Genomic DNA, 27,918 nt, shown 5'->3' on the forward strand with positions numbered 1-27,918 from the left:
GTCGCAGTTGATTCTGTTTACATATTTTATTTACCTGTATAAAAGTTAAACAATAGATTCACAAAATGCGCATTTGTCACGCCATATCAAATAGAAGACTATTCAAATTCCATCACCCTTTATACTAGAACAAACCGTACCAACCGTATATCAAAATCAATGGTAACACTGTACAAAAGAATACATTTATTCCATTGCTGAGAACACTGCGTATAAAACCCCACGTAGACATATAATACTCACACGTTTATCATATACTTCCTCTGTATATTTACACCCGTTTATAAAAAACAGATCGATACATTATTGCAAAGTTCAAGTTTACATAATTTTCAAGAAATGGACGGACCAAGCTCATTACAAGAACCATTTATAATGGTGCCAAAGAGTGAATAGATATTGCACAATACACACAAAGTGAAACACAAGGCTAATGTCCCTTTCCCAGATAAATGAGCACCACGGCTCACATCAGTTGCAGATAAAATGCTTTTGGTTGTGTAGGCTGCCCTCTGGAGGCCAAAGTCGACACCTTCAAACAACCTGAGATACACGGAATGCTCATGGTAGCCCAACATTTGATTTATTATAAAGAATACCACTGGACTAAAAATATCTAACACAGCAAACTACGGATCCAAGAGTTAAAATACTTTCTTACAAATTTCCTGACAGCTGATTTCTTTTGTTTGTTGGGTTCACTTCTAAACCCTAGTAGCATTACCACTTATTCAGATTCCGTGGACTATAGGTAGAATACAAAATACACATTCTGAAGTTTAAAACACAGATGACTATTTTCATATGTTTACATGAGTAGTATCATCTCAAAAGTACAAAACTTATAAAAAATATTCCCTTCTTATATACATGTTTATACTGTTATCACTGTGTAATGGATAAATATTTCAAGATGGACTATATACACCAACTAGTCCTATAATGTGACATGATGCAGCAACAGTTGTATTTCTAATTATTCAATTAGTCACATTAATTTTCCAATCTAATGCATTTCTACCTAATTTGACCTTTTGTGACGAACTAAGGCTAATGGCAATACTGTTCTAAATATCTCAATTGGAATTACGAAGAAAGCATGTAGGCGCAGGCAACATGTATATATCTGATGTGATCTTTCTCTCATTTTGTGACACACAGTGGAATGGCTTACAGCTCTCAATAGGGATCATGTGATCTCTGTATTTAGCTTCTCAGATTTCTTAGTTTTGAGAGGTACCTGTGTCACATCAAGAAGCCTAATCTCTCCTGTAAACATAAAATTAAAATTTTCTATTTTTTATCTTACATTCCTCATCCCAGTAATTTTCCTCTCGAGTTGCATGTGACTTGAACACAAAGTTACAACAAAGAAATCTTTTCTTCGGAGGAAACTTCTTTCAGAAGTGGAAATGGGTCAACTTGGTAATTTCATTTAATCTGTCAAAATGACCATCAAAAAACTCACGGAGGCAGTAAGAACTTTAAAGTTTATGAAATATCCAATATTACTAGTGGAAGTAGAGTAACAGAACTCCAATATATAAAATAAGAACACAGATAAAGCTGCCAACTTTGCAGTGCTACCTGAATAAATTTTCAACTTGGAATGTAATTCAAGCGTAGATCAACAGGAATGTTAAAGTAAACCCATCACCACTACCATTTGGTTTTAACCCATTTGTTTGGATAGTGTGACTGGACCTATGTACTTGGAAAATAGGGATGACAGTGTGATGCAGAGTGAAACTCCTCGTCTTTCCTTTTGTGATTGATCAGTGCAAAGATGAGATCCACAAGGTTTTCTGTAATTGCTTCAGACAAATCTAAAAAATTACACATGTAACATGATCAATAGTGTTGTTATGCCAAAACAGAATGTCGGACTGTGAGGGTTTGTTCATACGTAAATTAGAATAACTAATACAACCAGTTGATATGAGAGTTGTGTATACAATTATGACAGCAATATATTTGGGCCAACTTGGGTAATAAACCACTGTCAGTACATGTACCTTGCTTTTCAACCTTTCACCATCATGGTTTCATCCAAACCCCTTATTATGAAAAGAGAGTCTGGACCTGTCTACAGAATATTGGGCGGTAACAGATTAATACATGAAGCAGCAATGATGATATTTCATAAATAAGATACCTTTCTAGAATGAAAAGGACATGACAAAGGAAAACTACATACATACTTCTTAAGGTAAAATGCACCTCCGAGACAGACATCTGGACTCTCAAACTTTTACAGTTCTTTTCTGATCTATCACTTGTGGGGGCTCATTTTAAGACTCTTGGTGTAAAAAAATTTCATCATCTTAGTTTTTCGAAAATCAAAAACTTTGTTTTTCGCCATAGAGTTATCATGGGGATGGCAGCCATTTTGAATTTAAAATATCTGTAACTCTTGGGTAATTTCTTTCTCCAGTACCAAAATTTGTACGGTGATCCCACATTTTCATTCTTAATTTTGAAAGAGAATGGTTGAAAGATTCCTTGAGGAAAGTTTGAGCAACGAGGGGCATACTATCTTAATCATCCATGGCCATGGTAAGAAAACCAGAGTTCATAACTGGTGACCAAACAATTGTACACCAATTTTTTTCTTCATGAAGTGAATACACTTGAGTTCTGAATATGTTCAACACATGATAAATAATAATACAGATATACGATACACAATAAGCATGCTTAAGCAATGTAAACATAAATTCTCCAAAGCGGGCTTGTCATATCACTTGATCAAAGTCAACCTGAATTCTTGGAGCTCTGGTCTGGTTTATAGGTCAAAGGTGATCTACCTCTACAAGCCCAACTGGATAAAACAGCTGCATTTAAAACTTGTTTAAAAGTTAGTTCAACAAACAATATACAAACATGCGGACTTGTTAATGTGCTTCATCATATTGTGCTGCAATTTTCGACATCTATTCAAAGAGTTTTGTTTTATATTTGACATTCACGTAGAAAAGATGTGCATGAAACTGAAAAATGGTTTGCTTTCTATATTCATGCAATATCCAACAAAACTGTCATACATGTAAGTGGAAAACAGTCCTTGTAAAATGTTTGCAGTTTCAATTTTTTTAAATCTTGTGTGTAATCACACTTTTGTGAAATTAAACTCATTATACCCAATAACCATGTGCATTTTATAGCAATGAAGTGCACACCAAAATGACAAACTAGTGTCTGGCTGACTGAAAAGACTTTCTTTGGAAATAATTTCAACATGGCTACATGTAGTCGTTCAATTTAATATCTTGGTCTCAACAGCTGCTATAATTCAATGTATCAAAAAATTCTTTCTCAGAACTTCTTACAAGAACAGGCATTTCTAATGAGCGGCAATAAAGTTGTGTTCTGTGAGGTTTAGTTTATCTATGCGATCCTTGAAAGATTTATGAGTTGATCTTGTCTATTCTTGCTACAAGTAGGTTGTAAACTTTAATGTGAATAGATTTATCTACATCAGACATACACAAAACAAAAACCTGTCGTACAGGGCCTGTCTTACAATTCTATAGTGATAACCATAAAGAGTTCAAATGCAAAACTCCCCGGCGTGTGCTGTTTGTCTACGGCGCACTTTACAACTGTTTGTCTGTTGTCATGACAACAAATATCATGCCCCCTAGCTAGAGTTTTTAGTGGAAATCAAGAGGTGAACTTGTCTGACCTTTCCAGACATTATGGAAAGGAAGCTAACATGTGGTAGAACTGCTTGCGTTAGTATTATGAATACATTCACCTTAAGATGGAGTCTTGAGTGACTTCCCGTCAGGAAGAAGGGAAGGGAAATGACTTGCCCAGACCATGCTTTAAGAAAAAAAAACAATTTCTGTTTTGTTCAATGAGTGTCGTTAGGGTGTGTATAAGCATGCAGTTTTCCTCTGTATTCAGTCTCCTTGACAATACCTTCAAGTTGCTCTTTGACAAATTACACATCAAATCAAAATAATTTGCCTCTAGGTATATACGCATGCATTTATCTGGAATGTGATGTTTTTTAAAGTAACAGCTGGATTCCTAACGACGGAATTTCATTTTGTGAAAATTGAAAGCCTTAAGAAATCACTACAATATACTGTCAACTGCTTCTTTCAAATTGTATAATGTGAATTGAAGGTACATGATTAGCTATCATGAACAAACCAATTTTCACGTCACTACTGTCTTACATTTGCTGAAAATATGTACTACTGTATTCATTTTTCGCACAGATTAGGAGCTACTATAATGGTAATTCTGTATTTTTCTTTGATGTGTTCAATGTAAATGACCGCTTTGCTGCCTCCTCCTTCCACCATAGCACATCTTAATTGCTACAAGTTTTAGATGCATGAATCGCTAACATTTTGAAATCATGAATTAACAGGAAAACCTGACAGATCTGTTACATACTGTGCCACTTTAATGGCTCTTTCTGTTACACAGTGTGTGTAAACTTTCTTGTGTGAATGTTGGCTATGGATCAGGAGAAGATACGTGGCGACTGGCAGATTTTTGTATGGTGATATAAAAATCTAAAAATATCGAGAAGGAATGTGAACTGTACATTAATAGTCAGATGAAGTCAACGAGGATCATTGAAGTCTCATTGGTGATTTCAAGTGACTTGCATAAAAGTTTATTGTGTAGTGTACTGTTAAAGAGTGGAGCAAGTGGCAGAATAGAATTGAGTTATTGTCAACTGGTGCACAGTTGTTGAACTTGGTTCATTAAGTCTCTTAGCCAAAAAAGTTCTACATTGAAGTTCATGGTCTATGCAGGTGCAGGTGTTTGTCAGATGAAAATCATGATTCAATATTCTTATACGGATGTAATTTGAAGCTTTGTGTCAAGAAAGCTAAAAAAAAAAGTTATGTTTGAAACATAGACTATCCTTTGCTAATTTACAAACACTTTAATTATATTAATTTGAAGCTAATAGCTGAGGGAAATAAGTGTGTTCTAATCGCAAAAAATTTCAACTTTGTGGAGTCTGAATGTCAACATAACTAGTAGTACACATGATCGCACTGGTCCTAACATGACAGACAAATCTTTTGGGCAAAAATGTTTTGAATGCCTCATTATAAGTTACAAGCAGGTCTGGGATTTGATTTGATTCGATAGGAAAATTTGAATAACTTACTTGTATAAAGTCAAAAGAAATTTTTGAGTTGTGAGTAGAGTCTTATAGAGTTTATCATGATACGTACCATTCCATACCAACATTGTCTACTTGCTCAGCTAAGTTTTTTTCTGATCATTGCTATCTTAGAACTTGTAGATATTCAGCGGAATCAAGTACAATTCTCACTCAGTAGAAAAGGGTGTAAAAAGGACAAAATGATCTGCTAACAAAGTATTTAGTGATGATAGTAAAGCCATGTTTGATGACAGCGATACCTTCCATGGTGTTCCAATTATCGACTTGGTAGCTACATGTATGTAAGGGGTCAGCGCATAAACAATGTAGTTACCATAGCAACAACTTTGGTGATTTGGAATGTATGCTGCATTCATTGAATCAACACTATAATTGGAACAAGGCTGCAAAGCTCGCAGTGTTAGAACATTTCTCTCATAATGATCAGACACATTAATGTTATAGATTATCAATATTGTATAAATTTCACAAAATGTTCATGATTTAATATATTTGATATTTTCTGTTTAGCCTGATCCGTTGAAAATTTTAAAACCTATCAGCAGAGCCCTTTTCTGTGTAAGCTGTGCTTAGATGCGTACAACATATAGATCAATGAACATCTATCTGTATCAGGCTTTAGAAAACCAATCTCTTTCAGCTTAGACCAATGAAACTCAATGTCGAGGTAAATGGAATACAAACAAATGCAAGGTGCATCTGTAAACTTTTGGAACTTATAATAATAATTTGAAGGCTTGATATGGAATTTTTTACAGTATGTACCATAAATTGCTATAATTTCACAGGGTTATTGGGTCGATAATATTAGCCACACTTTACAATATGAGGAATGAGGAGGGCATATACCGGTATATATGTATAATATAGACATTCTTTTAAATATCTGCTTAGTACTCACATTCAGATTTCCTTAAAGACTGACCGAACTATTTTTGCGTTTATCGTTCGTCTCCTTTCTTTGAGTGTAAAAAGTGAGGACATAGAATCTGCTCCAAAGTTGTGCATAATTACAGGAATTTATAGTACTCCCGCAGTCAATTTTCAATCTGCATCTGGCGTCGTACCCGTAGATACTCCTCGCTGTCATGCACCCTGGGCAATCTGGTGCGCACACGCGGTCTTCGCGGCGGCGGCCAGATGATACCGGAGTTCAGGTGACACTCGCAGAGATCCAGAAGGGCGACGACTTTCTCCTGGATGCTGGCGCCTCGGAATTTGCGGTTGGCGATGATGGAGAAGGCTTCCACAAATCCATCATAGCAGAGACCGGAAGTACCTTCTGGATTGAGTGCATTCCATTTTCTAGCCATATCAATGTATAAAATATCAACAGCAGCTGTACTGAGACCATTGACACATAACTTACATCTCCTGTGAAAAAACAATATTGACATAATTCAGTTTATATTTTCACTTAAAAAGATGAATTGACTCCCTTGAAAGTGACCACCTTGGTAAATTTTTTGCAGCAGTGTGTTTCATGTCATAAAGGCCCAGTACCTCTAACTTTTAATGATTTTTTCATTATTTTTATTTTAAAAGTCAATTGCAAGTTCTTGTTCTGTGCTGAAAAGGATGTTGAAATACCCACTGTTTAGCTTGCTAACATAGCATACCGGTATATATGTGTAAAATACACTGTTATTATTTACATTTGAATTCTAGTCCGGACCAGAATTCATTTGTCAACAATAATAATGCAAGTCTGTACATGTACATGTTGAGTTGACAAACTGAATATTATGTATATCAACATGCTTTGGCATGACTGCAAAGGGGTTTCAGAATGAAATATTTTCGGATATCATATACAAAGAGTAACTTATGTTAAAACATTGAAAATCTCATCCAGTGATGCTGTAACACCAACCTAGTGAATGTACGGAACCCAGTGGGTCCCATCCTCAGTGTTCCGCGTATTCCCAGGAAATGGTTGAAGAGGTACGCAATTCTTTCCAGGATTCTGACAAACTCATATTGTTCCCCATACTTGGCTGGGAAGAGCTCCTCCAGACATGATTCTGTTGATTTGGGGGATTTTCTGTCATCAAAGTGGAATTGGTTAATTTCCAGCGTGATGTCATCAGGATCAGTGCTGCTAGGCCTGCCAGACATGGATGCACTCCTGGATGTTGAGAAAACAGAATGAAAACCAACATTTTGATAAACATTCTGTACATCTTGCTATTCTATTAAGGTAGAACGCACCTCGGGGACAGATATTCGGGCCTTCAAATTTTATCAATTTTCTTCTGACCTACCACTTGTTGGGGCTTATTTTGAAGCGCTTGGCGAAAGAAGGTTTTCACCGTCTTAGTTTTTCGAAAATCGAAAATTTTATTTTTTCCCATAGAGTTAACACAGGGATGGCGGCCATTTTGAATTTCAAATATCGAGAAATCACAAGTTATTTGTCTCTCTAGTGCCAAAGTTTGCACGGTGACCCCTGATTTTTATTCTTGCTTCGGTAAGAGAATGGTTGAAAGTTTCACTGAGGAAAGTTTGAGCAAAAGTTTAAGTCTTTCACTTTCGAGGTGCATATTACCTTAATGTATGAAAATAGATACATTCTGTATAATTGTTTTGTGGATTACTGAGATTCTCTTAGATAGATACGACAGCCACTGACAAAATCCTCCATATGATTGCATGCCTTTCTGGTGCATAAAACCAACTGCAATAATATTATTCCTCTGTACCCTACACCTACATGTATGTAGCAGTGCACATCAAGTTTGTCGTATGAATTCTAGCAAGCTACAGCTGGTAAATAACTCAGGGCTTTGAAAACTCAAAAACAAACAATATTAAATCTGATTCAGGAATTCTGTTGTGAATGTAGGGTGAATAATGTTTTTAATTTCCAACAACATTAAATCAAACAGTAATGTTCTACTTCCTTAATTTCCCACCAAAATTTTAGTGCAAATTTCACCATTTTTATGATTTTTTCTGTAATTTTTCTGATAAGTTTGGACCAAAAGGACAACACTTCATTGGCTTCAGTTTTTTGATCAAAATTTTGGAAAACTTTGAAAAAAAGTTGACTGGGTTATATTTTATAAAGGCAACAAAAATTGACTTTGGCACTTAAAGGGTTGAGCTTGTTCATGAAGGAAGAGATGCTCACAGTTTCAGAAAGTACACATTTCATAGTAGGATACAATTCTCAATATATTTTGTACAGAGACTCAGATCACAGTGTACAAGGATGAGATGATGGTATCCATGGCGATAAATGACACTTACGATGACCTTGTGGTGATTCTTCTGAGTGGCTTGACCAATCGGAGTGTGTCTTTCACCAAAGGTATCTTGATTTCCTCATCAACAGGGCTCGGTAAGGTCTCGTAGACACCGGGGCAGATTTCATGGTCAAAGTCTAACCTGTAGCTTGGATTGGCATTAATCTCCAGCAGATATGGCTTCATGTCAGACGACAGTAAAATATCCAAGCCCAGAATCTGAAATGATAGACAGAAAAATAACCTGACTTTCATAGTATTGTTAACTTAATTCTCATATTCTGGGGTTTCCACTGGTAAAAAGTGCTCAGAAGAGTTTCTAATATGTTTTGAACAGCAGTTTTTGCTTGTATGACTGATCTTGATTTATACCACATATAATACTTGCAACAAACTGTAGATGGAAATTATGCATGTCGGCAATTTCCTATGAATTATTAAATATAATTAATGAGATAATTGATTAACTAATTAACTAATCAATGAATATTTCTTCCCCTATACATCAGTGTAAAGGATATTTAGTTCAAAAGCTGGGCATTGTGAAGTGATGCATAGATCAAATGTCACAAACAACAGTTTTCACCTTTGTCCTATTTTTCCTGTACACACAGGTCAAACCACTCTACTGAAAACGACAGGGGGTCAGAAAAATGTAGAGGCCACAGCGTTAATTAAGCTACATACACTGCTGTGCGCCACTTCAAAGATTGAATTAGAATTCCCTGATTACCCGGCCAAGCTGAAAACGAATCAATCGGATTCCTGTTTCACTCGGGAGCAATTAAATAATTGATCAGGGGCAACAAAAGGCACATGCATTAGATGGTGAGAAACCTTTGGAAATGACCACACAGGTAGTGAGAATATCACAGCTGTTTCTATGGATACATGTATGTTGGATGTCTTAAATCCCTGGTTATTGTTCTTTTGCTAGTTCAAGGAGCTGACACAGTTTCTCACAATGATTGTGATTTTAGGATATCAAATACAGCTGAGTATGAATTTTTAAAGGTACCACAGCCGTAAACTATAAATATTTAAAATATATTCATCGTTTCCATTCTACAATAGAACTACAGTATCTTATTCCTCTCCAAAAACTATTTCGAAAGCATTTAGCCTTGCCTTCAACAAGTATTACAGACAATATCCTATGTTATTGTAGAAAATTGAATTCTAGTCCAGATTAAAATTCAGCTGTGAACATTAATATACACTTGGCAGCTTGATTTGATTTTGGGAGTAGCAAAATGAATAGTCTACACAAGCAGAGTCCCAAAAGCGGAAAATAGTTACAGCTAATGGAGAGTTAATGCAAGGTGGTCATAGACTTTGTACTTTATTGAGCAAAGATTTTCAGAGACTTGACACAAACTGTACTTTATTGAGCAAAGATTTTCAGAGACTTGACACAAACTGTACTTTATTGAGCAAAGATTTTCAGAGACTTGACACAAACCGTAACACTACCTGGCTGTTGCACCTTCAGATCAGTGTGCACTATGGCTTTTTGAATTTCTGAATGCTTATAGTCATTCTTAGTAATTTCTATATTTTCCTTGACCCTTCCAACTACCGGTATGACCCCCTTGTAACCCACAGCACAATGGGGACCACTTATCAAGACTATTACATGTTAAAAATGTAATCTTCACCAGAGCAAGAGGGAATTCACTTTAATCAGTGACATTTCAATTGTCTGAAAGGGCACAGATAGCATAAAAAGATGAACTGTTAAGGTAATATGCGCCTTGAAAGTGAAAGACTTTTGCTCAAACTTTCCCCAATGAAACTTTCAACCGTTCTCTTTCAAAGCAAAACTAAAGATCAGAGATTACTGAGCAAATTTTGATAGAGAGAAACAAATGACCCAAGGTATACCAATATTTAAAATTCAAAATGACTGCCATCTCTGCGTTAACTATACAGAGAAAAACAAAATGTTTAATTTTCAAAAAAGTGAGACGGTGAAAGTTTTTCTGAGTCCCCCCCCCCTCCCAACAAGTGGTAGATCAGAAAAGAATTGGAAAAGTTTGAGAGTCCAAATATCTGTCCCCGAGGCGCATTCTACCATAATCTTCAGAAGTACTACTCCAATATTCACCTGAAAGCATGATGGTCCAGGTTTTCCTGGTGGAAGCTCAGCGTGACTGACAACTTTCAACTCAGGTATCAAGGCTAAAATTGTCTTGCACACAACTCTCTCGATATCCGTGCAGACTCTCTTCAAGTCGTATCCTTTCTCCTCAAGTAAGACCCACATACTTGTCATGGTGCGTTTGCTTCCTTTGGCAACGTTATCAGTGTGTATGAAATTATCACTCTTCTTGTTCAAGGTGTAGTTCGTCAAGTGCATGAACACTTGATGCAAGTTTCTATTGGACGGAGCTTGGTAGGCCTCGGTGCAAAACCGAGCCATGCCTTCTTTGCAGAGGTAGAACTTGAGCGGATCGAGGCTCGTCAACACCACGTAGACGCGCAAGTCAAACTTCTTCCGCTCAACCAAAAGAGGATTTGAGATGTATTCCTGAACCACGGCGGACTTCACGAGTCCCATGGAAGTCACGTCTTGCGGGCTGCTCAAGAGGTAAATCCCTTCGCCTTGAGAGCCCTCGTCGGGTTTGACTATGAAGAAATGTTTCTGTTTGGGATTTTCTTTCTGCATCACACTAGCCTCTGCAGCAAAGTGGTGATACTGTTCCGGAAGAATCCATGACCTGGGATAAAAATTATACTCATCCGGAAAGAGTGTTCTCATTTGATTCATTATCCTGGTAAGAGATACCTTTCGTACAATTTCCACCATTCCTGTTAATAAAAGCAGATAATTTTCAGAAATGAGAGTCTTCACTCAGACAGCTTGTGAAAATCAATTAGGATATTGTTATTAAAATATGACTTCTCAGATGAGATTTTTAAAGGCATGTACTGACTACATCAGGTTGCAAAAAGGCATTGGTTATCATAGCATACAGTTTAAATATTCAGACATCGCAGATGCCACTTCGTGTGCTCTTTGTTAAAAATTATCACAAATATTGGAGAGAACGGGTTTCTGTAAACTGTTGATGAATTCAAATTTGCTATCAGAAATTTGACAGAACAGTGAATCCTTTTGAAGTGTAAGAGATCAGTATTATTTGTTCATACACTTAGCAATGGGAAGAACTTACACAGTAAGATCCTGGTATGGCAAAGCTGATGCCTTTTAATATTAACCCTCTGAGTGCTGTAATTTTTCCCATCAAATTTAAAATGCAATATTTTACCAATTTTTATGAATTTTTCTGTAATTGTTTTGATAGTTTTTGACCAAATGGACATTGCATTTCATCAGCTACAGTTTTTTACCAAAATTTTGGTAAAAATCTGAAAAAAAATTTGACTAGGGTATATTTTATAAAGGCGATAAAAATTGACTTTGGGTTAAAACCAGTGAACACAAGATTTGCAAAAAGACTGCATGATGGGTATACTGTACACTTTGAACATTACAGTGACTGGTACTTGCAGGATAAGACATTAGAATAACTGCTTGCTAGCCCTGGACATGACAATCGTTGGATCAACCACCGCCCAAGAGGTTAATCCCTTTGTCATCCACTGTGAAAAATCACCTTCATCACCTTAGTCGGATCGATGAAACTGTGACTTGCAAAGTCATTAATCAGCAAAGTGACCTTTTTTAAAACAACAGCAAACAGAACAGGAAATTAACCTAAACTACTCAATTAACATTTTACACAAGATAAATGTCAATTCACTTCAATTAATTAAGATTTCATTTTCTATGAAGTAATTGCTTGAATAATGTCACTTGGCAGGGAAAGCATGGAAGAAATAGCAATCCACTGAGCTGATCCTTAGTCAGTCAGCCAAGATCACACAGACAGGTGGACTACAGGTGGATGTCAGGTGGGGAATCTACAGTGCTATTGATTGCAGCTGTAAAACATTACTGTTCAAGTCTGTGGTCATAAAGGCAGATTGATAAACTGTTAAATGGCTGACATGAAAACCTTGAGAGTGATATATTGGCAGATTGTGATCCTTGCCATGTAACAAGGCAAATACCGTATAATGCCTATTGTTCAGAAACCAGTGCATTTATAGCTGTAGGATTTATTTTGAGTTAGCTTCTCAACATAGGCAATTTGCCAAGAGAGTTTGTGTATGAAGGTTTTATATATCATTGCTTTTATTGAGGACAGTATGCATATACCAACACGTGTTATGCACAGTTTATCAACTGTTGAGGTTATTAGGTGCTTGAATTGCCAGATTAAAGCTGTCTCATTGGGTAGGGGACAGTAGCGAGATAGTTCCCAAACTATTTCTGTCATAAACATGTTTTCTAAAACCTAGCAAAACAATGACATTGGACCCATACTGAGGGCGAAAGGATTTATTGTTATGACAATGTAACTTTTCAAATACAAGAGATCAAGTTTTACTACAAAAAATTGACAGCTTTGCTACTTCTAAATAGTCAATTTCTCTGCTGCTGAGTCTATGGTGACAACTTTACAAGTCACTTTATTTGACCATGGAGGTATCGCTATGATTTGACCTACATGTACAAAATGCATACATTTGTATTGGAAATGCTACATACCCGTCACGTTAAATAATAAATCTGAGGCTGTTTCAGTAAATTTGATAGCTTTTGTTTTGTATTAATACATTATTTGATATGCACTGGTGTGACCTGCATAATGAATTATTGTTTGAAAGATTTATACTGCACTGATGGCATAAAATTTAAGAATTTCAGTGTATTAAATACAACTTTCCTGATGTGAAGGTTTGCGGAGATAATACGCTTCTCAACAAATTTTCAAACTTTTGCTCACACTTTCCTCAGGTAAAACTCTAAACAATTCTCTTTAACATATCAAGAATAAAAAAGCAAGGGATACCATGCAAAGTTTCCGAATAAAGGAACGAATTGCCTCAAGTTTTATTGATATTTGAAATTAAAAATGGCTTCTAAATTTTGTGTTAAGGCCAGCAAAGTATGGCAAAAGTAGGAGTCCAAATATCTGTACCCGTGCTGCATTTTGCCGTACATGCAAAATTTTCATTGTAACCACCACACACAGCATCCAGCGTAGCACTCGGTTGTTCTTTTGTGGATTTAGGCTGTATTTATTGCACTGTAACCTGACTACTCAACTGGAAAACACTGTAGCACCTGTCTATACAATCAGCATTAGACTACCCCCTAGCTATGAATTGTCCTGACCAAATTTGCAGACAATCTCAACATGTGTCTTTACATGCAGCCAGAGGATACAGACAAGCCTTTGCATAAGGCTTCATTGTGACAATTTCTGTATAATTCATAAGAATATTTTGATTAGCTCCTAAAAGAAGAAGAGCTTTTAGTTCAGTAACTATGGGGTTTTCAGTGCACCAATTGTACTAAGGAAATGTCTAGAGGCATGCAGTGGTACATGTACTTACTTACTAGGGGCATTTAAACAAAGCACACTCAATTCAAATACTGACTTCGACAATGTATCAACTCAAATAAGTTATCTACCCCAAGGAAAGCACATCTTTTCAGATTTTGAAAGTAAATTTGTTTACTCTTGAAAAATAGTGGTGCCCCTGCATCATTTCATCATGAATATCACCAAACTGTCTCGACAACTACTTTATGCACTGGGTTACCGTAATTGCACAGTTTTTACATTAGTGCAACCTAGCAACTTCCATCAAAGAGATAACAATGGACACTTGAAGTGTACATGTAGTTGTCTGTGTATTGTCTTTTGTGATAGGGCCAACTTGACACAGCGCAATTTGTATAAGAACCAACTTGATACTTTTACACAGTACATGTCCTCACCAGTTGTCATAGCAGTTGTTACCATTTCTGATTAAATCATTAAACTCAACAAGTTTTGACAAAGACAGATGACATATTGCTCATATCACATATTTCAGTGACATTTTCAACATTATAAGTGATTTGATAATGCTGAGTTTGATGAGCGTGTATGAAGAGATATCTGACGTGAGTGTGTCTAAACAAAAAATGTCATGGAATATTATAGTTTATATCAGAATGCGGAATTACATAAGGTCAGTTTGGCCCAATACCAAGTGACATCATTGTGGTAGACATAGGAACCACATATTGTAGTCAATATTTAGACTTGAAAATTTTTTTTTTCAAAATCAGCATCTTCAAATTTTTGTCATCTTTGAGTAGCTCATCTAAAGACTCCTTGGAAACCAGACAATGATATCAGATTAATCTCTTACCTGGAAACTTATTGACCCTTCCGGATGATGGGGCGACATCGGCCTCGTTGAATGATATGCCATGCCAGTAAATGTCATATTCCAATCCTTTCCTTGGGCAGGGAACCTGTCGATGGAAGGAAAAAAGTTTTAACATACATGGTTCTATAAGAGATGAGGTTACACTACAGAAGTATAGAATTGACCTGTCGATCCCTTCCCCTTCTTGAGTTATTTTTTTGAAAACTGCTCCATTGAGAAAGTTGAAAGAAGGAGCTTTTGTTCTGCGTAGAAGGGTGTCATATTGACAGTGTGTTGTGTTTGCTCACATGGATTACTCCTACTTTATTAAAAAGTGATTTTTTTTGCATCACATGATGAAGGTACCCTGGACCCTGGAGACACTTGGAAGCTTTTCAATGTACAAGACTTTATCCACCCACACGTCCTGATATCATGAATTAGCTTTTCATTATGTTGTTTAAAACAAACTTGGTTTATTCTGAATTACAGTAAGGATATTATTCCCATACATTTATGCTTTACCCTCTAATTTAAAAGTATGTTTCTTGTCCAGTAAGTTGGCCAGCAAACATACAAGCAGGAACTATAACCAGGAAATACCATGCCATTAGCAAAGGGGACAGACCTCTGCCGACGATGGTAAATGGAGTTCATATCCTTCTGGTGCATTGCTACATGAGAAAATTTAACACTGTATTGAAATTGTGATGAATTGCATATTTTCTCTTCAATGCTTGACACCTGGGTCATGTTGATGTGCAATTGTGTTTGCCATAGCATTGTTACCTGATGATAAATATGACAACTTAATTATTGAACAAGGCCAGGGTAATAATGTTGATTTGAGAAGATGAAAACATATGGTACAAATAAACATATTAAGCCCAACTGACACCCTGGTATGCTTGCTGTAAGTAAAATTCTGTGCATGATGAAGTATTGACATATCTTTTGTGTCAAAAACAGACATTCTACCATTTCAAAGTTGCCAAAAATACCACTTGGCTTACATATTGGTCACCAACAGGAGTCTTCATTAACATCAATTTAAACAATATGAGGATTTAAAAAATGACTACCACTACTTTAGGAGGGGATCATTCTCAGGGGGATATTAACTGACAACCGCGGCTAATTTAGAGAGAACACAATGAAAGTTAATATCAAGTGGGATTTTGTTACTTTTTTTCATACAATATGGATAGGCATTCATATTATCTAACGGCCGTTTTCCTTTGACTAAACTGAAAACTGACCTGCATTTCATTATAATGCTGCACAGTTATAAATTGAAATTATATGACTGGATTATGATTATTTTTTTGAGAGCTATTTCAACACCCCTGTTAAAATGGAATGTAAAGGTGGAATGCTATTTGACTACTTCTAACTTTACACACTTGTTTTTCATCATTGCAAAGAGTCATGTGGCATCATTCTGTACAGTCACACAATAGGTACTCTATCCCATCAACACACAATAGCACTCAGTATTCATATAACTCCCTGTTGACGAGTCACCAAAATAGCACCACTTGTGTTGGATAAACAGCTCAAATAGCGTAAGATAGATGCGTACAACAGCTTTCAGTACTTCTGTAACTTTCTGTAAGTTTGTGTGTACAGTCTAAGAGTAAACTTAGCAAGGTATTCTTTAGACCAACATGCTGAAGTTCAGAGCTTCAAACTATAATTACCAGTCGGAGTACAATACCACAGGTCAAGTTCTGTGTTACATGGATGCATGCTTTTTAAGAAACACACACACTATGCTGAAACTCAGCAAATATTTTCCATTCACCTATGCTCCTATACCGTCTGCAATCCCACTAACTGTGAGTCCATCATTTTCACCATTTTACACTCTGATTATTGCTGGTGGTGCATACCCAGTATATCAAAGTTACATTTGTGGTTTGTACACGTACCCCTGTTTGGATTACATACAAGTTGACAGATTTAATGGCACATGTGTAACAAAATGTTATATCTATAGTAACTTTTGTAAGCGATGTTTTTCTGTTTGTTGAGGATCAGATTTAAAACTTTTCGGAGCACGCAGGTTACGAAAATGTTAATCCTAGTCTTCTGCCCTCTAACACGTGTTGGTTTGCACGTTAAAAAGATTAAAACCCTAGCTACGTGTTCGTGGTGGGCTCCTGGATACCAATAGTTACATGTTTTCCTGGGAAACTCACAAACAGGTGTGCTCACATAAACACTTGTAAGTTCATAGAAGTTCACATGACTACTCAGCACTGTAGGAGAAGGGTGTGGTGCGTACAAGTGTTAAACAATAGTTGACAACAACTTTTATATTTGGGTGTATTCTTTGACCCATGACCCTACTTAGGACAAAACTATTGATGACGTCATAACACAACACACAAATTCTAAATAAAGGAATTCTATGAGTTTAAGCCTGCAAGTTACTTCTGTACTCAAAAAATTTTCAAAGCCTGACCTATACCGTATACGTGTTACCTCTACGTCATATCGTGCCTGAGGCACGACATGATGTAGGTATACCGATAATATAGCTATAAAGACTGAAAAGCATACCGGTAGTCACTGGGCTTTAAGTGTAGCTTCTGAAGTTTCACGGTATGCCCTAGTTCCTCTCAAAAACTATCATTACAATAATATTCATGTTTTAATACATTTATTGAAAACATATCCTTTTAATATTGCGTTTTTAAACTCTGAGATCTTGTATCGCTGTCTGTGTAGATTAGTCGCTATATAAAAAATATTATCATGATTATTAAGAATATCATTACGGTAACCTAGTTTGTAGATTTCACACCTAAATAACACAGATGAATCACATGGTTGTTGTCAATGCATCATGTTTTTACTTTGATTTCATGGCATTCATGGCTGAATGTCATGATGGAAGTGCAAAAAGTGAAGAAATTACAAGTGAAGATTCCCAGAGACTTTGGCTTTGGAGTAAAAATTATGGGACATGAGAATGCCAAAAGGCTTTATGTTCCCAATGTTAACCAAGATTGAATTAAGGTAAATCCGCAGGAATCACTATTGCAAACTATATTCAGTCATAGGGTATAAGCTATGGAAGGAAAGAGAATTCTTTAAAGAGCAGCTATAGAAGAAAATTAAGATAATTATTTAAAGAGCAGCAAGTTGCAACATACTTGGTAGATTCCCTCAGAGGTATATCATTTTAAAATGTATACAGACATTACAGCATTGCTTTCGTATGTATATATGTACTCATGGAAACGTGGGCCCACAACATCCATTTGACACAGCTGAATTCACAAACTCAAATAAATTCTCCAGACAATTAGGTGTAATATATTTTGATTATAAACATTTCAAAGGGCACTCAGGTGGGCCGCCATAAAGGTGTGACTGAAACTGGGTGTCGCCTTCTAACCTTGTGACTTTCTCTATGGAGCTCAGGGAGGCGTTTATGAAGTCATGACTGAGTTCGTCACGGCATTAAATGTCTGCGCCACTAAAAATAAGTGAACTCCAGAACTGCTGGGACGAAGTGCATTTTATCTGCCGGTGGTATTGAGACAGCCTGATGAAGCGTGACATTGATGAAGTGCTAATTGACTGGAAGGGGTATACATGTACCATTAGACACCTTCACCAGGGTGACAAATCAGAGCATTGTTGGCAACCTGCCACCGTCACCAGTTGCAACAGGTACATATACACATACCAAGCCACAGCAACAAACATGTCAGTGCTGTAACACTACTATCGTAACTTCAATCTTAGTTCCTCTTTGTATGATTTGTCATACCCTAAAATAAAATTTAATGTGCTTATTAATGAAAGTGTTTATTCGCAGCATGAGTTTTTTCAAAATAGTTTAAACATTCTGCCCAAACATGCAACAGTATGATGGCCATTAGGGCACAACTGGAGAATACTTGGCCCACAATTTTACAAATCATCATAATCCATGGGGGTCAAGTTACATACTTTAGAAAGCTAAGAATTGAAAGGATCCCTTTAGAAATTCAAAACCTGATTGGTTGGTTGCATGATGAAGTTAGGCCTTTGTGGTGCAGGTGTGCCCAAATTGGCCCAGGAATATAGTGAAATCTGTTGAGTACATCTTTCCAAATGGCGAAAGTGTCTATCAGAAAGTTGGAAAATTATCAGAAAGTTCTTTTCAAATTTCAACATTCAACTTGAAAAAAGTTATCAATAGAAAGATGACTTTGAGTTGGGACATGTTTCTTCACCTGTTTGACCCTGACCTGGATCTTTTCAATGCTGGGTGTACCTTTTACAATACAGAACTCTCACAGTGTGTGGATTTAGCTTACTGTACATGTACATGTGTGTGACATGCCATCATCATCTGCCAAATTAACAATACATCCTTTATATACCACTTAATCAGCTAAGTGATGATATATGGCATTACACAGAGGTTTCAAGATTAAAGTTTTGGTCATGGTAAATACAAATCTAAGTTTACAGTATCAACTTCTACACAATTCTGAAAATTATTGTCTAAACTGTGTAATAATTTTCAAAGATACAATGCTGCAAGATCTCAAATCTTCAGAAAAATTTTACCACGTACTCTATGTACCATAGTCACATACAAACAAATGGCATGTCACATTATTTCTATGATGAAATTGTGTAAAATAGAGAATCCAAACCACCTAAAGTACAATGCACCCATTCCTTATGGTATTAATTAATCAGCCGTGCTTGTTTGAGGCATCGTGCACTCGCACAGGTTGTTAGTTCGACTACAACCTCCCATTATCAATCCCAGATCTACAAGAGACCTATAGGCAAGGGAAGGTTTTTGAGTGTGGAATTAATAAGTGTTAAATTGTACTGTAGCGTAGCATGGGTCAAGCGTTCTCCAGTTTTGCCCATGTCTTCATTCCTGAAACAAGCAATGAGCAATGATATACTCTATGGTTTTCATTGGTGTGTGCATTGGTTGATGGGTATACATGTACTACTCAACAAAATAATACACTTTCTATTGAAGTATTTTGCCACAGATGGTGCTACAACAACGTAAATATTCAAGCTTTAAAGACAGCATTGTGAGTTTCTGACACCTTACATTTAATCTTTGGAACCCATTTGCAACTGATATATACCGGTACTTGATATTTCTTTCCCACTGGATGACAATTAAAATTGTTCATCTGTACATCTAACATCAGAATATGTCACAAACATGTAGAATGTCATATGTACCATTTTTATTGAAAATGCATATAGCTCAATCTGATGTCAAATTTATTGACTATGTATTCCAGAGATTTTGAGTTAAAACTGGCTGTTGAAATACGGAAAATGTCACAAGCATGAGCCATCAATACAATATTGGTGATGCGATCAGATAAAATTCACTCAGACAATCAAGTTTGTTATTTGGCCCACTCCAGGTTATTGAGCAATCTTAATGCTCCACGTCAACACCTTTATGATGACTTTATTCTAAATCTTACCATGAAAATGCCATAAAATGATCAGTCTCTCAGCAAGGACTTGCACTACAGAAAACAAGTGGGTGCATTCCACTGCCAAGTAATGTAAACAGAGACTAGGTTCTATTTGAGTCTTTTGTTGGGACATTTCCAATCGGTTTTACTGAAGAACCGTGAGCCCATGGCTTGGTGTTTGTCGTTTGTTTGGAAGATGGCCAAGAGACAGTTTTCACCTTTGCAGCTCTGCAAACATATCTACATGTAGGTCTTTATGCACATGCACAATGAGTACCCAGTAATTCATTGGGATGCATCAAAGTCAGAATTCTCCAAAGGTAAGATTTAGGCTGTACAGGTAGACTTCACTTTAATCTTTTTAACTCTTTCACCTCCATGATTTGGCCAAAACAAATTGTTATCAACGGTGATGGTGGACCTCTTCACACAGAATTAGAGTGAACTGAGGTTAAATGTCCATCTACCAGCATCTCATAACACTAGAGATTTAGTAATAACTGTATCTGGCATTGTCAGTTCATTTCTTAACTGAAGAGACGAACATCTACAAATTTCTTTGTATTTTCATGATTTAATTTAGAAATATTTGATGATTAGAATAAAACAAATTTTGGTAAGGGAAAATGCTGAAATGTGATGTTCATGAAAAGTTACATTTTTTGTATGCTAGATCATAAATTGACAACCAAACAAACATGACATCAAAAGATATCCATTCTTGGTTCAAATATATGTATGACATATTATACACTATTGTTGCTGTTTGTAAAGTTCTTACAAAAAGGCAGATTTGAACATTTCATTCTGACAAAGAACTCCAAAAAAGAATTTCAAAAACTCCAAACTTCAAAAATCGGCGTAACAAATCCATTGAGTATGGCAACACCAGTGATGATTCACTGGTATGTTGTTATCGCAACAAGAGTGACACTTGGTAATGTACTGTTACTACGGTAGTATGTTGCTGACACCATAAATGATGAGACTCAAGATCAATTCATTACATTGGGATATACAGGTACAATACAGTTGAAACAGTTGAACACAGAATAATCCTACTGGCCTTCAAATATGACACCTTGTGAGAGACAGGAAACTTCGATTGTGTTCGTGATAAGAAATTTATATGAAAAATCTGCATGAGAAGATAAAAAAGATACTTCATGTGTACAATAAAATTGAAGGGTAAAACATTTAAGGATAATAATGGTGCTGGGGATGTACTTATGTGGACAGATGTTTGTTATGGCAATTTTCATGACCTGTACTGAGGACGTGCAAATGATGTTCCAGTTCCCAGAGGGCAGAAATCCACAGTTGTATCTAGATTAAGTTTCAATGGAAGAAATTGCATGCCATTATCTCAGCTCATTTATCATGTCACCAAATTCTGCACATATGCCGACTCAATTGACAATACTGGGTCCCATGGAGACAACAGAAGTTTCATCGAATGTTTTGATTTTTACCATTAAATTTTGGAACAGAGCAATATATTGCAATTTCAAAGCACAAAAGTTTTAGGTATGATATTTGAGGCATCTTCAGTCAGTCAAAATATGTTACTAGAAACAATACCCTTAGGTGTTTTTAGTCAGCTGGATCTGATAGCAGCTGGGTGAACTTGACATGAAGACGTTTAATACCCTTACTTTCAGAATGTACTGACTTGTAAGATTTTTCGTTACTCGGTATACCAGGTACACTGAATGCACACCTGACAGCTAGTATATAGGGCCCTTCAAGACTGCTGATCTACATATCACCACATACTTGATAAAACACTATTATCAGACTGGCTGCAGCATAGGGAATAAATCTGAAACAAAGTAGATTGACTCAATTGTCTTACACTGTACAGTGCTTTTTGATTGCTGAGATGAGCCACAGGAGGCGCGCTGGATGAGCATACGTGTGCTTAAAACAATAAAGTGCAAAATACTGGTACTTAATATGTTAATTTAATTGCTGTGCTCCCATACTGGCTTACTGCCAAAACAGTTAAGAAGTCCATCTAAGAACAGATTTGACACATCGTTGCTATTGTGAATGAATAGCTTGGTATTCCATCAGTCCTAAATGCTGTGGCTACATCTGCTGTGGCGTTCATGGAGGTTGGTAAACAAACCAAGGTTAATTGCAAAAGGGAGTAAACACATCAATTGAAATGTTTTTCTAACTTCACAAATACCTCTTTATTTTCACAACCTCAAATAAACAGATACAGCCTCATATTAATGTGAGGAACACTACTTTGTATGGCTACTGAACATCTGTTCACACAGTTACTTTTCAGTTGCTCTGATTTTCGTTAACGTACTTTGGAGCCTGCCGTAACTTTAAAAAGCACTTTGCTTGATTAGCATAGCTACATGTACATTAAAGTTAAAGATTGGTTATAGACAAGCTGTATATTTCAAAATATGCAGGGGAAGTAAACAAAGCTGTCTGCAAAAATAAGTGCCACACTTGGTTTCTTGGTTGACAGTTCTTGTCTTTTCCTCAGAAGGTAACTTCGGAAAAAGACGATAGGGGTGGGGAGGACTTCAGTTGTCTGTTGGAGTGTCCGGGACAGGCATACAAGCATTATTTTGAGCCCTGAAAACCATTGGTCTTAATTTGCTGCTGTAATGGTGGTTTTGCTCATTTCTTATATTGCCAATAGGAATTTTTCAAGGTGGGTCTTGATTAAATTACAATATACCGGTAGTTCTCGGTGAACTAAAGTAACCTTCTGAAAAAACATAACAAAAAGAAATAGAAATGAAAATAACTATATATAGATATATATAAATATATTTTCACATATATATATATATATATATATATATATATATATATATATATATATATATATATATATATATATATATATATATATATATATATATATATGAATAAATATGAGCTACATATGATATTGTAGTGAAGGTTCCTTTCTTACTGCAGGGTCTTGTCAATATACATGTACCTAGTACAAATGACAAAACTTATATGAGTTATCCCCATAAACAAATAAAAAGCTGGTAGAAATAACATGAAAATTTGGTTTCCATTGCCCAGAGAGCAGCAACTATGTGTCAGTTTTTGTACAGGTACCAATCAATAATGTTTTGATTTAAACAGGTAACTATCATGGGGCATCTTTGTTTGGCTGAACTCTGACACCGGAACACCATGATAAATTCGAAGCGTAAATGAGTGTTCAGAAATAAATCAGGAAGGAAGGATGAAAAAATCTGAAGTACAACGGAAACAAATAATCACAATACAATTATGAATATTAACCTTTTTCTTTCTCCGCAGGCTACAGTTTGCAATTACTATATGTAAAAATCATCCTTGGTGAACTTCCCCTTTAAAGTACACTCAAATTTCGATGAACAGGTGACTTAACTACTGTACATCTGCTCGACTTCAATTTGATTTGATATGTCCACTTTCATGGCTGTTAGAAGTGTGAACATGGATGCCTATATTTGAAAAAAAAACAATACGACACCATTTTTTAAAACCTGAATTTCTCAAACAGTGTATTTTTGGAGATGTCGCGAGAACAAAGGAGATGTTCAACAAACAAATCAAATTAAAGGCAATCATATTATTTGTGGTATTTGCACAGTTTGGATCTAATAGATGAATTAAAAAATTAAGCTTTTACTCAAACTTTCCCTATGAAATCGTAAGCCATTCTGTAAACACATCAAGTATACAAGTCAGGGGTCATTGTGCAAATTTTGGTGATGGAGAAACAAATTACCTATATACCCGGATACTTCAAATTCAAAATGGCCGCTATCCCTGTATTAACTTGGGAAAATTAATTTGATTTCACAAAAACCAAGCAGGTGACAACTTTACCTACTCCGAGAGCTTAAAAATGAACTCACACCAGCAGAAGACCAGAAAACAATTGTAAAAATAGAAATATGTGTCACTGAGGTGCATTTTACCATAAGTTTAAAGTTGAATTTTGCCAATCTATATAGTTTGGGAGACCAAATCAAAATCTGATATTTAAACCTAGTGGAAGTAGATAAAGTTCATGATGAACCAATCATCCGGACATCATTGACCTCATCCAGATTGCCCTATCGGTGCTGGTTGCTATGGTAGCAGTTTGTTGACAATCTCAATTAAGCACATGTCTGACCAGTATTTGATCACTAGGCTACAGGAATGGTCAAATACAATATCAACTTCAGTCTGAGATTGTGGAACAGTCAAACCAATGCTCAGACAACTTGAATATGAGATTACAGTCACATGTAAAATCTCTTACATACATGCATATTGGTGTTAACATTTCAGGACTGTTTAACAGACTCAACTCACCACATTTACAATTTTTTTGAAAATATTGATTCATTATTCAGTAAATTCATTTCTCTGTCACGTTCATTAACAAAATAGTATGAAAGTTTTCCATTTCACCCGTAAAACCATAACTTTTAGGATTTCAAATGATTTATGTCAGTAGGACAAAGGTCAAGGTCTACTGGTACAAGGCAATGATAATGGCTTATTGAATGTCAAGTTTGCAATGTATTATAAAGCAGATTGCCCTCCTCCAGCTTGTTATTAAAGTGATTAGGTTACCTTTTATAATATTCTATGAACAGACTGAGCTATCAATTCTTTGGCTGAACAGAATCAAACAACAACACTTAAAGAGTTTGTTTTGCAATAGACAATGTCAAGTGCATGGCTGACAAATGCCAGGAACATTACAAATGCTGTAAGTTAAACCATGGATGTCGTTTGAAACGTCTTTGTTTTCCCTGTGGTTAAACTGATTCCTTTTTGTGGATGCAACAATTGCTTCTCAAAGACTTCAGTGAAACTAGTGTAAGTACTCATAATCTCTCATAATCTCCTGTGTTCCTTCTTTTTTACTTTTTGTGCAGTATATTTCAGTCTAAGCCCAGTATTTTTTTTATTAATTTAATGGTGAAGGCAGACACTTTTCTTGGGAAATGGGGTTGAAACAGCATACAGGGAGTTTGAAACAAAAAGGATCTGCAGATACATGAACAATCTCCTTCAATGTTGATTGATGTTCTGTCTCTAAACTATTTGAAGACCAAGGCCACGGCCTATTACTCTAATCCTGCGAAACTTCATCCGACCCACTACACGCGTATGGAAAACTCAATGTAATGTCGTTTTTAGCCTGGAGGGGTGTCAATGAAAGAGCTGCACCTGCACTGATATTCACAGGTGTCCTGCCAAGCTCATATGTCACCATCAGGTCAAGTTAGTTGAAACCAGTGAGGCATGACACCTTCCATAACATACCATGCTGAGTTCAGGTGAGAGTATTATACATATAGTTTTGGCTTTATACCACTTTTTATACCGCTTGATAAGCTTGGCAGGACAGGGGTTTAAGATGTTGATAATTGTAATAAATTGTTGCATTTATTTTCACAGCATGGTATGATGTGTCATTATGAAGTACATAAAACAAAAAAAAAGACTGCTTGACATAATTATTGATAATATTAACATCTTTACATAAACACTTGTCAATATAATTTCCTTTTCATCAATATCTTTGCTTAAAAGGATACAGTCATCGGAACTGCACTCAAAGGTTGTATGGGACCCATATGACCAGTGTAAACACCGTATCCAAGGTACGATGGTGAAAGATGAAAGTTAAAACATGTCTATCATAATCTACATCGTATAATTTAAATATTGCAGCTATGATGATGAGGTGCATCTAGATATCGTGCACAAAATACATTGTTTGTAAACAAGAAACTCGCACATGTGCAGTTCCAATGACTGTTTCCCTTTAAGCTTCATTTTGTCAGTATAATTAAATTATTCATACCTGTGCTGCCATGGACTGATTATTTCAGAATGAACATTGACTTGAATGGTACTTTGATGAAATATGCTTTTCTAATAAAGCAAGTGTTTCATATTTTGGCCAATAATGTTGAGCAGTTATTTCAACATGGTTCCAATACTGTGATCAATATCTGTGCAAATAACACTGTACCGATAGTCGAATAATTTGCCAGTTTGGATTTGAAAACATGTTTGAAATAGTTGTGTTGTGAATATACTGTCAAAGACATAGAACGAGAAATGTAGTTTGGCCACATATTGAAGGAGAACGCTCAGTTACAAATTTTACGTTGAAAATGAGAAGTAGGCCTAGTTCAAATATATCAGCAAATGAATCAAGCATCTAGATCGTCTGCAAAGAGTTGAAAATGTTTTGATTTGGGATATTAATCGAAAGAGTAAATATTTTTTCAAAGGCTTGACTGTCCAGGAGCAAACAAGTCAGACTATTGAATCGACTCCGGAGTCAAACATGTTGCGTTTGGAATCACAAAATCAATACGTACGGTTTTGTCACTAAATTTAATGGTGATACTGCGGTGCCGCGACATTAGTACGTTACTGCGGTTGGCTAAACTCATTATTGTTTAATTTACTTTCCTGCTAAATTGCCGCTTTCATGTAACTTTAAATTATCGTTGAGTATAGGACTACAACATAAAGTGTTCTCGACGTGTATGTCAACCGGTTTTACATTACGGTAATTCTACCCGGGAATATTCCGGAAATGGAATTTTTTAAGTTTCCTGTATGAAAATGAAAATGTTGTTATTGAAAACCCATTAGGCCGTTATTGCTGTGTACCATAACTCTGAGAGTACCTTGTTTGCCTGTCCAAAGTGTCTACGTTAGTTACAATGTTGCAATCCCCATTAACACCAGTCGAAATCCCGATTAAACCTTATTAGGGTGTCGAACGGTAACTTTTATGAGCTGAAAAGAAGGGTGTCCAGAATTTATGGCCGAGAAAAAATTCAATTACAAAAATACGTACCTCCTTCCAACCCCAACCCAACTCCTTCATTGCAATTCGCACAACTTCTCCGGATGATTTGGCTTTGGAACTATCGACCGTGATTGGATTTTTGGGCCGGCGTCTTCTGTGCGATTTCCCGTCCTTTTTGTCGCGGTGTGGGCTTTTGCTCCCATCAACCGTCGTCCGCGATCGCTCAAAGCCGATGTCCTGTGATTTCGGGGTCTTCGGCCGTCTCGGAATTATCGGCTCCAGCTTCCCGCCAGCTTTCATCGCAAACGTGGCATTCATCTTTCCTCCGGCGATGTTGCCACGCGGAGTTGAGTTTCATTCCTTTTTCCTGTACACTTAAGACCTTTTTGGGGATTTCTCGCCAAATTTGAAGAGGTCCACGTTCATACCTCCACACACAGTCGCGCCATGTTGTGTTGTCAACTCTCGGACTGTCCCATTTACAAAGCAGGTGAGTGAGCGGTCAAAGTTTACTATACCCGCCACTACACTACGCAAACTTTTGGGAAACTTTTGAAAACCATGTCAATTTGCCATATTATGACACGATGTTGTACGTCGAAGGGTTTTAGGGTTTCGTTCGTGAGTACACAATGAAAACAATTTTTCTCGAAAGGAATTTCCCGCCCGAACGATAAGTCTATTAGACGTCACAACGCAAGCTTTCTGGGTCACGTAAGTAAATAGGGGTCATCTGCGAGTCATCAGTATGTTATTGTTATTTGTGCCTTTTCATTTGCTAATTTCAGTAGCTAAGTAAACATGCCCCGATAATGCTTAGGGTGTCTGGGAGCGTGTGCTGTCATGTCAGCCGCCTTTACTGTCGGCTACATAGAAAGAAGACTTTATCCGTGACATACATTGTATTGTCAAAACGATCGCATTTGCAGGTGTAAGGCATAAGTGAGACTGCGT

General features: G+C 36.4%; 1 protein-coding gene across 1 annotated transcript; it reads right to left on the bottom strand.

The window, feature by feature from the left end:
* Nucleotides 1-11: 11 nt before the first annotated feature.
* Nucleotides 12-27,623, bottom strand: LOC139114393 (tubulin polyglutamylase TTLL11-like). Its single transcript, XM_070676108.1, has 6 exons — nucleotides 27,013-27,623; nucleotides 14,686-14,791; nucleotides 10,517-11,220; nucleotides 8,414-8,628; nucleotides 7,035-7,289; nucleotides 12-6,535 (listed from the first exon to the last, which is right to left on the bottom strand). The coding sequence occupies exons 1-6, from the start codon at nucleotides 27,280-27,282 to the stop codon at nucleotides 6,199-6,201; spliced, it is 1,887 nt and encodes a 628-aa protein (XP_070532209.1). The 5' UTR covers nucleotides 27,283-27,623; the 3' UTR covers nucleotides 12-6,198.
* Between the last annotated feature and the right edge of the window lie 295 nt (nucleotides 27,624-27,918).

This window comes from Ptychodera flava, chromosome 16 (assembly GCF_041260155.1).
Source record: "Ptychodera flava strain L36383 chromosome 16, AS_Pfla_20210202, whole genome shotgun sequence".
Classification (NCBI taxonomy): domain Eukaryota; kingdom Metazoa; phylum Hemichordata; class Enteropneusta; family Ptychoderidae; genus Ptychodera; species Ptychodera flava.